Genomic DNA, 17,725 nt, shown 5'->3' with positions numbered 1-17,725 from the left:
TTATTTTCTTTCATTCCCTGAAGCTGCCCCATTGCCTCCTGCCTTCTGTCATCTCTGTTGGGAACTTAGCTTGTGATGGCCTCCTGTCCCAGGAAACCCACAGCCGACAGTATGTGGGAAAGCCTTTGATACACGCGAGCTACTGAACAGCGCAGCCTGTACAGTACAGGTTGTTTGTCCTTGCGAGCAAAGGCTGACTCGGAGGCGCCGCTCACTGTGGCTGCCGATGTCTCAAGAAAGAACTGTCTGTTGCTGGACTGGGACGAGGTCAGAATTTGAGAACTTTTTTTAAGCCGGTCTCACTGTGTAGAAGAATTTAAAATTCTGGGTGTGGTTTCTGTTGAATGCACATTGCTTTCACACTGTTGTAAAGTTCAGAAACCATAAGTTAAATCATTGTAAGTTGGTGGCCGTTTATTCTTACTGCTTCTGATAGGAGGTCTTTTTCTCTGGCTTCTTCCCTTCACCCGCTGTGGGGTACACATAACCTGCCGTGCACCGAAGATGCTTGAATTGTGAGGTTTGCTAAACTTTGACATAAATGCACACACTGTGAAACTCATCACAGTTGAACCAATGAGCATGCCTGTGTCACGGTGTGCCGTTAGTCTCCACACTTGGAAGGCTGAGACTTGAGAAGCGCTTCAGACAGGGAGTTTGAGATTAGCCTGAGCAATACAGTGAGATTCCATTAAAAGAAGAAAGGGTGAACAGAATCAGTTACCTCCCAAAAGTTTCCTCAGAGTCTTTTATAATCTTCCTTCTGTTCTCCCATTCCCAGGCAACTAGTGATCTGCTCTCTGTCATTATAAATAATGTAAATGTAATTATGTGTATTCCTTGGTTTCATAAACTCAGGATAATATTCCACATGGCTATGTGTATGTCAACTATTTAAAATGTTTGTTTATGGCCTGGGGATGTGGCTCAGTGGCATCGCACCTGTCTTGCAAGGGCAAGGTCGTGAGTTTGAGCCCCAGTACCAAAAATAAGATATAGCTTTTATTCAAATATGGTGAGGCCCCAACAGATCAAGAAACAAGTGCCATTGAAAAGATAGTTGAGGCTGGGTGTGGTGGTGCACGCCTGTAATCCCAGCACTGGGGAGGCTGAGGCAGGAGGATTGCTGCTAGTTGGAGGCCAGCCTGGGCTACATAGTGAGACCCTGTCTCAAAACAAAACAAAACAAAACAAAAAACCCAAAATAAAAAAGAAAGAAAAAAGAAAACATACCACTTTCAGTGGTCCTGATTCAGTGTCCTGAATCTTTTTCCTTCTGAAACTCTTTATTATTTTAGCTCTCTCATTTAGGTTTTTGATTCTTTTTTGTTGTTATTTTTATTATTTTCAGGTGCTAGGGCTCGAGCCCAGGGTCTCAAGCATGCTAGACAAGTTCTCTGATGCTGAGCTACAACCCTGACCATTTTTGTTTGGAGCCAGGGTCTCACTGCGTTGCCCAGGCTGGCATGGCATGAACTTGTGATCCTCCTGACTTAGCCTTCCAAGTAGCTGGAATCACAGGCATGTGCCCCAGTCACCACCTGTGATCCATTTTGAGTCAATTTTTATATATGGGTGGAAAAAGTAAATATCCCAACTTAATTATTTTGTGTGCGGAAATCTAGTTTTCCCAGCGCCATTCCCCACCACATTTTCCTTGGTCCTCCCAGCTTGGTTGTCTGGAGAGCTCCCACACCTGTAGATGTGTCTGGACGTCCTGCAGCCATGGCTGTGGGTCTGTGTCTGGTCCCGCGTCTGGTCTCTGCACTCATCCTTGCTGGGACTGTCCCCTGCTCTGCTGCTGGGCCACCTTGAAGTGAAGAGCTGTCCCCTGAGCCAGACGATCAGAGACTGACATCGCTGTGACCAAAAATAAACCTTTCCTCTAGGTTGTGGACGTCGGCTGTTTGGTCCCAGTAGCAAAGAGCTCACTAATACAGAATTTTATCCCCTCGAATATAGTCAGGAGTAGTCTTCTAGCTACTATTCAGAGGGTCCTGTTTTATTTTGTTGGCCACGGGTTTCACTGTTTTTACTGTTTGTCTTGTTCTTTCCATGTGCTGGGGTTTATTTGGTTGAATACTAGATGTTGAGTTAGGAAAGTTATGTGGACAACATCAGATCGTGTTATCTTCATCTAGACAAGATTTTTTTTGTCTCTTCTTAGGGTCACTACTACTTCTACTACTTGGGGAAGTTTTTTTCTAATACCACAGCTTTAGGTTTTCTGAAATTTAGTTCATCTTTATTATGAGGATGTCATTTTCCAGGTCTCAAGCCGTCTTAAAGTTCTTAGTCCTGGGGGACCCTGGAGTCCACCTTTTTTTTTTTTTTTTTTTTTAAGATAGTTTCACTGCGTAGCCCAGGCTGGCATTGAACTCACAGTGATCCTCCTGCCTCAGCCTCCTGAGTGCTGGGATTATGAACTTGTATCACTAAGCCTGCAAGTTCCAGCTTTTGCCTCTCAGCCTCTGAAGCATCTCTGCCAGCTCAGCACATGACCCCAGAGCAAAAGTGGCAGAGAGTGCAGAGCTTCCTGTCTGGGGCCTCTTCCTCATGGCGACCCCTCAGCCTTCTTCCTTCAGTGCTGTGCAGAGACCCTCACCCCTGGCTGGTTTTTATTTTGGGGTCAGGGGAGGGGCGGGGCAGAGCCCTCCACCACCTGATGATGTCCATAAGTGTTCTACACATGAAGAGCTGTCTTAATTGAGAGTGTGACTCCACATGATCATAGCAAAGCCAGGCCTACACTCCACGTATTTGTCTGACTTTAATTTTTGTACTGCTGATGAGTGATTTTAGCTAAATACTCCCCGGATTTTCTGGGTTTTTTCTTTTTTGTTTCCAGGCTTGAACACAGGGCCTTCACACCAAGCTGCAGCCCCAGCCCTTTCTATTTAACTTGAGACAGGGTCTTGCCATGTTCCCAGGAGTGACTTGAGCTTTGAGTTGTCCTGTCTAACAACCCCCTCTTCCCCGCTGTCTGCTGGAGTTGTGCGTGTGCAGTGCCACGTCTGGCTTTCAGCGGTCAGTTACTAGGAACAGTAGGTGTTCCCTAAGCAGCTGCTCAGGAGGCTGATGCAGGAGGATCACAAGGGCAGGGCCAGCCTGTGCAACTGAATGAGACCCTGTCTCAAAGTAAAAAGGCTAGGGATGTAGCTTAGTGGTAGAGTACTTGCCTAGCATGTGCAAGGCCTTGGGTTCAAATCCCCAGTTACTCCCCACCAAAGTGGGGGAAACAATAGGCATAAGATCTTAGAAGGATTTTTTTGTTATGTCTGATCGTTTTATATTTGGCATATTCTAATTTGCCTTAGCCTTTTCAGATAGCCTATTAGAATAGTACCCTCACTGTGTTATATAGATAGAGCCCACTTAGAAATGCAGAACGGCCAGATAGGTTCTGTGCTGCTTGCAGTTTAATGATGCATATGTCTGGGGCTCTTCTGCCTTAGAGTGAGGAGGCCCTGTTGGAGCCTTATGAAGTAAGAAGTATCTGTGAGCACTGATTCCCCCTCCCCCAGTATTGGGGATTGTACTTAGGAAACAGCTACATCCTGGCCCTTTTCATTTTGCGTTCTGAGACAAGGTCTTACCAAGATGCCCAGATCATAAGGGCACACAGATGTATGTAGAAAACTTGTATTTAGGAAAACCCCTGGTCTTGAGTTTATTTAATAAAGAAAGCAAAACAAATAATTAGGAAGTAGGTAATGATATGATTTTAATTGTATAGATATGGAAATAGGGGCTCAGAGAGTTAAAAAACATTGTAAAAATTTTGGCTTTAAGAAAGCTGGGTGGGGGTTGGGGATTTAGCTCAGCGGTGCCTCCGCCTGGTTTGCAAGCACAAGGTCCAGAGTTCGATCCTCAGGTACCAAAATAAATAAATAAATAAGTAAATAAGCCAGGTGTGGTGGCCCATGTCTGTCATCCCAGCACTCGGGAGGCTGAGGCAGGAGAATCGCCTGAGTTCAAGGCCAGTCTGGACTAATGGCGAGACTCTGTCTCAAGAAAAGAAAACAAGACAAAATTTTTTTTGGGGTGTTGGCTTTATAGAAATGTGTAAACCATAGTAATGCTGTAAACATTTGAAATTCTATTGAGCTATAATTCACATAGTGTACAGTTCATCTGTTTAAAGTGCACAGTTCAGTGGGTAGTATATTCACAGAGCTGTATGGTGATCTGCAGAACTAGAAGCTTTTAGAACATTTTCATAACTCTGTAAAGAAAATACCTGTTAGCAGTCCGTATATTTCCCCTCAACCTCCCACTCCTAGGTAACCACTGACCTAATTTCTGTCTCTTGATTTACCTATTCTGGACATTTTGCATGATTGTGTAGCCTTTTGTATCTGACTTCTTTAAGTAGGTACAGTAGTTTGAAAATTCACTAATGTTGTAGTACATATCACCATTTCATTTCTTTTTATTGTTATATAAGATTCAATTACAAAAAAAGGGTGATATTCAATTTCATGGATATACCCCATTTTACCTGTTCATCAGTTGGACATTTGGGTATCACAAGCCCACTTTGGAGCTATTATAGATAATGCCACTGCGAACATGTAAGTACAGGTTTTATGTGGACGGAGTTTTCATTTCTGTTAGATGTAGAGTTGCTGAGTCACAGGGTAACTCTGTTTAACCTTTTATTATTATTATTATTATTATTATTATTATTATTATTACTATTATTATTGTTTTTGGTACTGGGGTTTGAACTCAGGACCTTGTGCTTGTGAGGCCGGCGCGGTGCAGCTGAGTTAAATCACTGGCCCAACTTTGCCTAACCTTTTGAGGAACATCTTCCCTAGCAGCTTTGGGAATAGTCGTTCTGGTAGGTGTGAGGTAGAGTGTGGTCCTGCTTGGCCTGGTAGTTATTGGTGCCAAGGGTCTGTTCACATGCTTGTTAAGGGCACCTTCATGACTGGCCTGCTGTATGTGGTTTGAACTTGGTCTCCATGATTTTTTCCTTAACGTTTCAACTAAGCACCCTAAAGTAGCAGTCAAAGAAGCAGTCTCTCTCTCGCTGGATGTGGTGGCTCATGCCTGTCATCCACCACTCAGGAGGCTGAGGCAGGAGGATGGTTGCAAGTTCAAGTCCAGCCTGGGCCACATAGTGAGGCCCTGTTTTGGGCTGGGGTGGAGACAGTCTCTTCATACTCCTGGAAGAGTCCTGGTCATTAACGTCTTAATTTAATCCACGTGTGTTTTCATCTCATTTCTGTAAAGTTTAACAACAGAGAATTGTACCTAACATGCACGTTATTTGTGCCTTAGTTTGAATTATCATCTGTCTTGTAGGGACAGAACTTTCATCACCATCAAAATCATTAACATCAGAGTCTTGGCAGTTTACCACATCAAATGTTCATGAGTAAGACTGCAACCTAGAGAGTGACCAAGACAGGGCATAGTAATCCCAGCCCCGTGGGAGGCTGAGGCAGGAGGATCCCAAGTTCATGCCCAGCATTAGCAACTTTGCAACCTAACTAGACTCTGTTGCAAAATGAGGAATTTTTGTAAGGATTGAGGATTCGACTCAATGCAAAGGCCCTGGGTTCGAAAGAAAGAAGAATGTAATTATATTTAAGGAGCATACTTAGGCCATGGGCCTAAAATAGGTTAATTTGAAACAACACTCTGGTTAATAGCAACTTGATTTACTAGATGAATATTTTGTATTAGAGATTTTACTGTGGAAAGTGTTATTGGTTGCAATCTAGATTTGGTCTCCTCAATCGAATGAGATTTATGAAGTAATTTTTTTTTCCTTTTCTAGAAATACATGCCACGGGGTTTAATTATCAGAATGAAGATGAAAAAGTCACCTTGTCTTTTCCTAGCACTCTCCAAACAGGTAAGAGTGTGGCTTGTGTAAAACCCATGATAAATAATGGCATCTTACTTCTTCCAAGGATATTTATTGTATACCTTTCTGCTCTTACTGTTATTAGCAGATTAAGTTTTAAGAAAGAACCATTTAAATAAAAATGGTTCATTGCAACATTTGCAGCATCAGAATTTTCTCTAAGAATTATGGGTTATGGAAAACCAGGTCTCTACGTCCTGTCACTTTTTATTCTCCACAAGCAAAGAAAGAAACAAACCAGAACAAAAACTAAGGATCACTGTAGTGTAGAATATAATACATTTTTTTTGTTTCAGGTTTATCTAGCTTCATCTTCTATTATTTGAAGCCAAATCTCTAAGGTGAATATTTCACACATGGTTTTGATGTACAGCCAGAGGTTAGCTAAGCAGTATGTTAGTGAGGGCACAGAAGGGGAAGATTTATTGACATGTTACTACTGTTAGCTATAAAAAAATCATAAGGAAATAGAAAATTGAGCTTAAGATAGAAGAAATTATATGCAAATCAATTGGCAAAGACCTAAGAATTTGATAGATTAGCAATTAAAAAGGAATAGGTAATTCATAAAGAAGAAAATACAAATAACTATTAAGATTGTAAAAAGATTCAGCTTCCTAGTAATGGAAATAACAAAATGGCAGCTACTACTAAGCAAAGTTTTGCTTGTCATATAAGCTGAGGTTAAAAAAAGAAATTTCCAACCATACAGCTGCTGTGATATTACTAGTAGGAGTGTAAATCCGTGTCACTTTTTGGACAAGCAGTATATATCAAGAGCCTAAATATATTCATGGCTTTTGACTCCACAGTTCTGCTAATAACAATGTATTCTAAGGAGCCGTCATAGCATAGGAGATGCTTTCTCCCCAGAAATGTCCCAAGACATTCTGTATGGTGGTAAAAAATCAGAATATATTTATCCAGCACTGAGGGCATAGTTAAACTAATTTTGACATATCAATAAAATGTATTTAGTGGTAAAAGTTTGTGAATTTTTAACACTATAAAGTACTCAGTATGAAATAAAATTGAAAATCACATTATAAAGGTACACATTCAGGTCAATGGATCATGTCTCTAAAATGGTACAAATAAAATGATGTCTGGGTTATGTTTGAGTGTTGACGTAATTGGTGATTTTTATTCTTGTTTGTACCTGTTGTCTGGTTTATAAAATTTTTATACCGAGACTCTTATTATCTCCATGTAAAAGTACTTTTAGAAGAAGATTTAATAGGGGCCGGGGATTTAGCTCAGTGGTGCTGCCACTTTCCTTACAAATGCAAGGTCCTGAGTTCAATCCCTGGTGCCAAAAAAAAAAGGAGTTTGGAAAATGAAATCAGGGAATCTCCCAAACAGTAGGAAAATAAAGAAATGGAAACAAAAAAACAAGATTTGAGCACCAGTCTATCTAGCAAGACTTTTGACCACCAGGCATGATGGCACATGCCTGCAATCCTGCATTCTGGGAGGCTGAGGCAGAAGATTGCAAATTCGAGGCCAGCTTGGGTGACTTAGTGAGCCTATTTCCAAAAAAACCCAAAACAATGGCAACAATAAAGCAAAACACCAACATCACTTAGTGAGAGGACAGAGAAAATGGGAACAGGAATTTAGTAAAGATACAAAATAAGGAATTTGTTTGAACTGATGAGGCAGGAGTCTTTAGTTTGCAGAGGTACATCACTGAGAGAAACCAACTCAATAAAATCTTAAAAATAGCCAGATGTGGGGCACACGCCTGTAATCCCAGCACTTGGGAGGCCGAGGCAGGAGAATCGCAGCAAATTCAAAGCCGGCCCAGGCTACATAGTGAGTTCAAGGTCAGCCTGAATGAACTACATAGTGAGACCCTGTCTCAAAACACCCACAACAAAAAACATAAAAGTACCTCACCAGAGGAAATTTTAAACTTTTGGAATAAGTTGAGGCTTTTGAGAGTTTCTTTTTTGGGGTAGAGCAGAAGAAAGGAAGGCTGACATACTGCCTTCAAAGTTCAGGAGTCAGAATAGCACTAGACTCTGGTAGGAACAGTGGAAACCAGACCTTAAGAAAGCTATTGCATCAGTATACTAAGTGAGTCTGATTTCCAAACTAGAATTCTGTGTTTAGCCAAGCTATGAATATGTATGGGAGTGAAATAACTAAATTTTCAGATTTGCAAGGTGGATAGGAAATTTAATTGTGTGTATAAGATATGAGATGGAGGGAAGGACTAGCTTCTCTGGTAAAGAGAAAAATAATGTCTGAAACAGAAAACTGAATAGTTACACTGAATAAACTAGTATTTAGAAATCAGCGTTAAAATCGCTTGCTTCTGGGCTGGGAATTTAGCTCAGTGGTTCTGCTGCCTGCCTCCCAAGCACAAGGTCCTGATTTGGCAAGTCCAGCATCTTATATACATAAGCCTCCACGTAGTGGTATTTGGGTTTTGTTTTGTGTTGCTGGAGGAGACTGAATCTGGGGCGTGCTAAGCTATATTCTTTTTTTATTTTGAGACATGGTCTGGCTAAATTGCCCAGGCTGGACTGGAATGTGGACTCCTCCTACCTCAGCTTTCCAAGTAGTTGAGATTCCAGGCGTGCATCACCACACCTGGCTTCCATGAGCTTTAATTTATGAACGATTACTTTGATAAGACTAAAATTAAAATTTTTAAAAGGTTTAAATTAATATAATCACAGGCTACATTCTGTGTTCACACTGAAATGATTTGAAATTAGTTATCAAAAAATTAAAAAACCCTTTCTCATGTAATTTGCATGAATAATGCGTCAAAAAAAGACTTGTTTTAAAAATTAGCAAAAGCTGGCATAGTGGTACATGCTCTGCCGCCAGCTGCTTGGGAGCCTGAGGTAGGAGGGTCACCTAGCCCAGGCCAGTCTGAGCACTGTAGGGGGACCTTGTCTCAAATAAAACAAAAAATAAAATACTTAGAAGTGAGTAAGGAAATTACCACATGAGGGATTTAGATAAAATATACAAAGATGATATTTAGTTTAGGAAGACTGGAAATTAATTAGCTAAGTATCAGATTCAGAGTTATACAAGAAAAGCAGGTAGCATGAAGAAAATAGGTCCTGAGTTTAGTCCCCAGCATGGTTACAAAATAAAATCATGAAAAACTTCTGTGGTGGCGCACACCTGTGATCCCAGCATAGAAGACTGAGGCAGGAGTATTACTCTGAATTCGAGGCCAGCCTGAACTACATAGCGAGACTGCCTCAAAAACACAAAACAAAACAAACAGGTAAAGTGGCACACATCTGAGACTGAGGCCAGAGGGTGTAAGCTTGGTTCTAGCCTCACCTTTTCAAGAGAAACTCATAATGCTAATAATTTACTTAATTCTCTCAACAGCCCTGTGAGAGTCTATGAACTGTTTTATAGCTAAAGAATCCAAGGCACAAATGTTTAAATAACTTAATAATTAGTACAAAGTCTCTCAGCTAGTGCGTGACAGAGCTAGGATTTAAAGCCAAGCATTTTAAATGAAAAGTCTGTATTTCTAACCACATTATACATTTTATTTTAAAAATTAAATATTTGGCAACAGCATACAGGTAATTAGTTTGAAATTCAAATGTATTGCAAAAATGTGTTTGCCGGTCTATCCTGTCTTCATTTCTCAGTTCTACTCAAGAGCAGTTTCCTGTGTATCCTTAAAAAAAGATACCATTTTCACATTTATGTGTGCACTTTTAAAATGTAAACATTATCCTGCCGTATATAAATTTGCACCTTTCTTTTTCCCTTGAGTGTGTGATATATTTGTGTGTATATATACTTATATATGAGATCATTTATTATCACTTTAATAACAACTGCATCATTCTTCTCTCCCTGTCTCTCCCCCCCCTCCACCTCCTGTGCTGGGGGTTGAACCCAGGGCCTTGTACCTGCTAAGCAGGTGTCTCTGCCAGAATCCCGTCCCCAGCCCAGACTTGATCAGTGGTGAAATGATTTGAAATAAGAGCAGGATCAAGTCAGGAAAGGTTGCAACTATTACTATACTACAATTCAGCATAGTTTTAACTATTTTTGTGAACATCTTTTAGCTAATATAACAAATAACTGATAGATGTTAAGTAAAGAAAATCCTGTAAGTGTGACTATATTGAATATATTAAACCTGTTTAATAGTCATTTGTCTTCACATTTGACCAAGTTCTTAGGGTCAGAGTTACCCATTTTTTGCTGTGACAGTGAAGCTTTTAATTCATGAATATGTACAATTGTTATGTGTCAATTGGAAAGAAAAAACTAAATGTTAAAAAAATGAAGTTCTAGGGCCGGGGATGTAGCGCAATGGCGCTGCACCTACCTCACAAGCACAAGTTCTTTTTTTTTGGAACCAGATACCAAACTTGTGCTTGAGAGGCAGGCAGTGGAACCACTGAGTTAAATCCCTGGCCCAAGCACAAATTCTTGAGTTCAATCCCTGCTACCCGCCACCCCCCAAAAAAGAGTTCTAGCTGGGTATGGTGGTGTATTCGTGTAATCGCAGCTGTTTGGGAGGCTGAGGCAGAAGAATTGCAAGTTGAAACCCAGCCTTGCCAGTTTGGCCGAGAACCCTGTCTTAAAATTTAAAAATGGGCTGGAGATATAGCTCAGTGCCCTGACTTTAATCCCTAGTACTGGTTTAAAAAAAAAAAAAAATGAAATTTTAGCACATTGCAGGAGGGGATACTGCATGTGTGATGATGACTTTAGCAATCTCTGTGTTCAGCTCCATCAGACTTAACAGTCGGCTGATTTCTCTGGAAATGGCACCATTCTAGAATGGTGGAGAAGCTGTCATAAGCGTGTAGGGTCTGACAACCTCAGACTCAGTGTTTAGGGGTCTGTAGAGTGGTATTTATGTGGAGAAAAAGTAGTCATTCTTAGCATTTTAAAGTGAAAAATGGGATAATATAAGAAGTGGTGACATAAAGGCAAAGACTTTACTCACTTTTTGTATAATTTCATTTGCCTTTTATTGCCTTTTGTAAGCTCATTAAATTTCTTTCTTTTTTTGTTAAAATATTAAAGATCTACTTCTGGTTTTACAACAGTTATACTCTCCTGAACTTTAAACATGTAAGGCTTTTGGTGGATGTCCCTTTTTTTAAGTTGTCTAATTATAAATGAGCTCATTATGTTATAAAAACTTTACCACTTAAACAGATAAATACATTGGATAATGAAATAAGGTACTAATTTGAGGAAGCAGTGTAAATTGTGTGTGCGAATAGGTATAGAATTAGACCAACTGGAAATCAGCTCATTATGGTATAAATATGTTATAAATTTGCTAAGTGAAATTTGCCAAAAAGTCCTTTTGCTCCTGCCTATCCTAAAATTCTACTATATTAACAGTAATATTCTGTAATTAGTATTGTATAATGTGACACTAAATTTATTTATGATTTTTGAAAACTTTAACTTGTGTTTTGTTTGAATTTCAGGTAATAAGCCTTTCCAATACTTTGTATTTTATTTAGTATGCCACTTTTTGGAAGTGGTCACTGTCAATATCTTGTTATGGTTTGATGGACTTGGAGATTTAAAACCGAGTAAAAGTGTAAGCAGCCTTTCTTATTTAGTTATGAGTTTAAAAGCCACATTTGTTCCAAATAGGAAAAGTTGAAGGATTTACCTTGAAATGAGTTAACGTTTTGAAAAATCTTAACAGATGACTTCGTGAAAATATACTAGCTATTCCATTTTTGGGATTATGACAAAATTCCATCAAACAAATTCTTATTAAAGATAAGTGGGGTTTTAGAATCCAGTAAATATGTCTTGCAAAATTTATTAATATGAATAGATCTGCTGTTTTAAAAATTGAGTGAAATCCTAAAAAAAAATTTAGTGAATTCCTAAAGAAATAGAAAAAGAAATTCTTAATTATTTTTACTTAAATTCTATATTGTATGTTGTTTATCTAGTATTAATGGTTTAGAATTCTTATAGATTACTGTATTCATGTTTACTATTCCAGTAATCTGTCATTCTTGTAAAGTACAAAATATTCACTGGTAGTTAGGTGTGGTGGTGCACGCCTGTCATCCCAGTGTTTAGGAGGCAGAGGCAGGAGAATCCTTGTGAGGTCAAGGCCAACCTGAATTACACAGCAAGACCCTGTCTTTTTAAAAAAAAAAAAAGTATTCTTGGTGCCAGGGTGTAGCTCAGTGGTAGGTAAAGGGCCTGTTTGGAATATATGTGATGCCCTGGATTCATCTCCAGCACCCCCCCAAAAATTTTTCATTATCACTTCAGATATTCATAAATGTAAAAATAATGACCATCATAGATAATGTATTCATGAAGCTCGAGTCATTGATGTTATTTTAGTGTGATTACTATAAGAATGTAGCACTTTCTGTAGGGATGACTTTGCTGCAGAGGTCTGAAATTTTCACTTAAATGACTTTTAGAACCAGTTGGAGGCACATAAGAAAAAAGGCACATTAATTCCTTCATGAATATGCTTTGCTTTTGTATAAAAGCCACTTTACCCTTCATTTACTCTGTCGACTTGTACTCCTTTTCATTTTGGACTTTTTCAAAAAGCAAATTTAGCTTTAGAAGATGAAGATTTGACATAAGATCATCCCCCCCCCAAAAAAAAAATAGCTTAGGAAAGAAAGCCTGGAACATTTTGACCAATTTAAAGTGTCGTTTTTTTTGAGCTGGGAGTGGTGGCGCACGCCTGTAATCCCAGCACTTGGGAGGCTGAGGCAGGAATATCACTGTGAGTTCAAGAGCAGCCTGAAGTCTCAACACCAGGAAAACCCAGTCTCAAAAAAAAAAAAAAAAAAAAAAAAAAGTCATTTTTCTTCAACATTCCAGAATGACAGCTTGGAACTTTAGAATATAAAAGCTTGATGTAATTAGTTAATTACTTTACAATCACACCTTATCTTTTATTTGTTAGACTTCCATGTGCTAGATCTTGTTATAAAACAGGCACTTTGAAATTACAACATCAGCATTTTTCTGAGTGTTTCTGTGATTTGATTTATAATACAGCATGTGGAATGGGATTATAGTTTTGCCATGCATCTAAATTTACAGATGTCTGCTAGATAGTGATTGTCTTTTTCTGTTATTAAAGTTGTGCAATGCTGGGCATGATGGTGCTCACCTATAATCCTAGCACCGAGGGAGGCAGAGACAGACAGCAAGTTTGAGTCTACCTGGACAGTGTATTGAGACCATCTCAAAATAAAAATAAAAAAGGACTGGGGATGTAGCTCAGTAGTAGAGGGCCCCTGAGTTTGACCCCTAGGACTGCAAAAATAAAACAAAAGCATACATATGTACATATATTCATAGAAACTCAGATTTTGTCCAAACGGGTTTTGCTATTATACAATATTAGCATATATGTTTAGGGACCGAGATTTAGCTCAGTGATTCCACCGCCTGCCTCACAAGTGCAAGGTCCAGAATTGGATCCCTGGTAACAACAAAACAAAGAATATATGTTTAGATTGAATTTATTTGGATTTAATTTATTGATATTATTTCTTTAATATCAGTGTGTTCACATGATTGAGGTGTCAGAGTTTTTTACGCCCTTCTGCTGTTGAAATCAGTGGTCTTCCACTGATTCCCTTATAAAAGTATGCAGTCGGTGCTCCATTTGCATTGCCTGGATAGCATTTATCTTCAGTGATCCACAAAGTTCCTGAAAACCAACCCACATAGTGACTGGTAGAGAACATGAAATTGGGTTAAAACTTTTTTTCTTTTTGGTACTGGAGATCCAACTCCGTTGCACTTGCAATGCAGGCAGGCAGTGGCACCACTGAGCTAAATCCCCAGCCCAGGTTAAAACTTTTTATCCTATTCTTGTTGCTTACTAATTGTATGACCTTTGGCAGGTACTTATCCTTTCAGCCTCAGTTTTCTCATCTGAAAAAAATGGGGATTTTATAAATAGTCATAAATATCTAAAAAGCCCCGTGCTCAATAGCATGTGTCTGGCATTTAATAATAAATATTTCCTTTCCTGTTCTTACCTTCATGTACTGGTAATCTGAAACCAAGTTAATAAAATTAAAGAACTTTAAAGCAGTCACCCTAAACATGACTTGAAGTTATTTTAGGACGAGTTTGCCGTTTACCTTATAAATGGAGTATTCTCTCCAGTGCCAGGACGAGTGTTTGGGGAAGGAAGGAAGGGAGGGTTTGAGCATTGTAAAGAGCCACCTGAACGTAGTTTCTTGAGGACATGTTTTTGGTAACTATTGAACATTGCAATAAAAGGGGTTTTTAATCTATCTTCAATCACAGGCACAGGAACCTTAAAGATAGATTTTGTTGGAGAGCTGAATGACAAAATGAAAGGTTTCTATAGAAGTAAATACACCACCCCTTCTGGAGAGGTGCGCTACGCTGCGGTGACACAGTTCGAGGTAGGTGTTGTTATTCCTGGACACAGCGATTCCTACAGCATGTGTTTGACAAAACTCACCTTTGTTGTTTGGGATGATTGATTGTTTGAGGCTAAGTGTCCTTTGGCCGTAGCAATAGTCATGATTTTATTTTATATCCAGCCATTGTCTCTATAGAAGGGAGGGCATTGAGGTGTGGGTTGGGGAAGTATACGCAGGTGTATAATGCGCACTCATTCAGGTGACAAAATCTGAATACCCGAATTACTTCTATAGTTGTACATTAAAATAGTCCTCTTTATATTTGACAGCTAGCTTTTCTACTGCATTATTAACTGGTTAGTAGCATTTCTTCGTATCTTAGTATAGTATCAGTGCTTTTTAAAATTCTTATTCATCGTGGGGCTGGAGATTTAGCTGGGTGGTTCCAGCGACTGCCTCACAAGCACAAGGGCCAGAGTTCAATCCCCGGTACAAAAGACAAACAAACAAAAATTTCTTATTCATCAAGTATTTATATAAGTTGTTTTGAATTTGAATTTGCTAATGGCCGCTCGTGTTAAATCTGTTTCTGTAAATTTCAATTGAATAATGAAACAATTGATGCTGCCCATTCTTAACTTTCTACCCATGCTCCTGGATTGTTTGTTTGCATAAAATGAAATTTTAGATCTGACTTTACTTGGTATACCCCCCCCCCCCGCTTCTTAGCATAGTAAAAAGTTATTGAGAGATAGCTTTTGTCTAAGAGGTGCATCTTCTCTTTCAAGCATTGTTGTGTTAACTAGATGCGGTGACTTGTTCCAGTCATCACAGCTACTTAGAGACAAAGGCGTTAGGGTTGTTTGAGCCTAAGGGGTTAAGGCCAGCCTGGGCAACATAACAAGCCTGTAAAAAAAAAAAAGAGAGCGAATTTTAGGCTCCTTTCTGAGTTTTTTGTTGTTGTTTTAATTCTTGCTGTTTGTTTCTTTGGCACTGGGGATTAAACTCAGGGCTTTTGCATTGAGCAGCATTGCTGGCCATTTTGTATTTTTTAACTTTGAGACAGGGTCTCAGTAAATTGTCCTCATTGATCTCAGACTTCTGATTCTCCTGCCTCAGCTTCCCAGAGGGCTGGGATTATGGGCATATTACCATCATGGTTGGCTGTTATTTTCTGTTTTAAAAATAACATTTTTGAAAAAATAGCAAAACATTTATTAAAATACCATTTGCCTTAACAGGCTTCATTTTTCTGTTTGAATGATTCTACCACCTGTCTCTAACCTTTTTGAATACTTTGTTGTACATGTAGTTTTTTTGTTTTTGTTTTTTTTGTACCTGGGATCAAACTCAGGACTTTGTACTTTCAAGGCAGGTGGTGGCACCACTGAGCTAAATCCCTGGCCCCTGGAGTGTAGTTTTTTTTGAGAAAGGTCTTCACAGGCAGAGCTTAAACTTGAGATCCTCCTGTCTCAATCTCCTGAAGGCTAGAATTATAGGCATTTACCACCCCCTCCATCCAAACAGTTCTTTTAAGAGAGGATAGATGAGTAATATAGTTCTAAACTTTTACATATCTGAAAATCTCTCATTTGCCTTTATACATGACCAGTTTTACTGGGTATATGGTTTTTTGTTTTGTTTTGTTTTAATGATAATCAAGAAAAAGAGCGACTTCGGACATCTGGAAGTTGTCCACACAGTCACAGGTAGCCCATGTTATTCTCTTGGTGAACATAAACAGTATCACAGAATTCCAGTCTCAGGCCATGTTACTCAGAGGCCGTGAACGAGTGAGGTAAAAGAAGGACATCTCATCATTTCATTCAGGTAAGGACAGAAACAGGGTCGTCGTGCTACCACAAAGTACCAGACGTCTCCTCTGTTAACACGACGACTGCTAAGTCCTTTTTACCCATCACAGTTTTAGACGAGCTTTGACCTTGTTCCCTGGCAGCACCCGGGCAAGCGTGAGTCTCTGCTTCCTTAGACCCTGCACCAGATCACCAGCCACACTTGTAGAATGGGTTCTTTCTTCACCTCTTCCTGAGATAGCCTGTAGTTCCCTTAGCTGTGTGAGCGCTTGTGTGGAACGGTGAGTGAGTGATACACCCATTCTGTTCAGCTATAACAATAGTACAGTGGCTGACAATTTTCCCCTGTACCTGTCTAGAAATATGGTTCCAAGTCTCTCACATTTCATTTTGTCAAGAATCAGACTAAAATGTTTCTTCTTCCTTTGTAGGTAGCATGTTATTTTGTTTTGCTTTGTTTTCTTCTTGCCTGTCAAATTATTTCTTGACCTGAACAATTACAAAAAAGGTTGACATGTATTCACTTTTCGTGAGTTTTGCGTGGCACTTGATGTCTGTTGATTTTCAGATTCTGATCTTCCTTCAGTTTAGCAGTTTTCCTCACATCTTCGCTGTGTCTGTTTTAAGTGACATCAGTGAGTAGTAGGCTCAGCCCCACAGCATCTGGCGAATGTAGCTTTTGTCCGTTTCATCACTGTGCCCTTTGATGAGCTTAGAGACTTTTAATTCTTGTTATCCATGGCACTCATTTAATTTCCTGTAGTAGAAATTTATTTCTCTACTGTTGCTGCTTCTAATTTAAAATTTTCTGTGCTATAATTTCCTTTCTTACAATTACTTTCTTTTTGAAATATCTTATATGATAGAATTCATGATTTGTTTAACTTCTTTGGGGATCCACTCAGCCATCTAACATTTTCCCCTTAGGTAAATTCTTTTCCAGAAATGTGTGCTTCCTTTTCTGCATGTTTTCTTACTTCTTTTCGTAATACAGAATCTTGTCATTTGTTCCATTTTTATTTTGTTTATGAAAGATCGTTTCCTTTGTAGCTCTGTAGAACCACAAAATTTAAGTTTTAATTCTTTTCAAAGAAAGAATGAGGTCTCTGAGTAAGTAGGTCAGATGATGACAGTTCACGTGTGGTGTGTGGAATGTCCTTAAATGAATGACGTGTCTCCATTTGATAGAGCATCTGTGTTTATTTCCATCGCTGCCATTCCAGATAACGAGACATCAAAGGTTGAGAATATTTTTATTTTTTTAAATAAAATCCAGAGGAGCAACCTATCATTTTCCCCCAGCTTGAATCCTTACAGGTGGACTCTGCTGTGCTGTTCGTTTGTTTTGTACTAAGGATTGAACTCGGGACCTTGTGCTTGTGAGGCAGATGTGGTGCCACCAGCCTAAATCCCCAGCTGCTGTGCTGTTTGTTGATAGAGCCATTCACAGTAAATGTGAAAGGTTGAAATGTCTTATTAAAAGTGAAAATATAATTGCAAATGAGTCTCACATATTAAGATCTTGTAGCAGACCTAGTTCCTGGATAATTGCTTCCCTGAAAATGAAAGCGAGCATTATATTTTGTTTCTAATCAGGACCTCACTTGTTGCTTGCCACTGAATAGAAAGTAAATATCCAATTGAACAGATGAACAAGCAGA

General features: G+C 39.2%; 1 protein-coding gene across 1 annotated transcript in view; it reads left to right on the top strand.

Moving 5' to 3' along the window:
• Window positions 1-17,725, top strand: part of Npepps (aminopeptidase puromycin sensitive) — a 78,187-nt gene that overhangs the window by 21,466 nt on the left and 38,996 nt on the right. Inside the window, exons 3-4 of the mRNA XM_033763117.1 lie at window positions 5,792-5,869; window positions 14,168-14,289. Of these exons, the coding sequence (XP_033619008.1) occupies window positions 5,792-5,869; window positions 14,168-14,289 (200 nt within the window). The remainder of the gene's footprint in view (window positions 1-5,791; window positions 5,870-14,167; window positions 14,290-17,725) is intronic.

The sequence above is a fragment of the Fukomys damarensis genome, unplaced genomic scaffold (genome assembly GCF_012274545.1).
Source record: "Fukomys damarensis isolate Sample0158 unplaced genomic scaffold, DMR_v1.0_HiC HiC_scaffold_13, whole genome shotgun sequence".
In the NCBI taxonomy this organism is placed as follows: domain Eukaryota; kingdom Metazoa; phylum Chordata; class Mammalia; order Rodentia; family Bathyergidae; genus Fukomys; species Fukomys damarensis.
The sequence above is the reverse complement of the archived record's forward strand: the minus strand, read 5'-3'. Positions and strand labels throughout refer to the sequence as shown.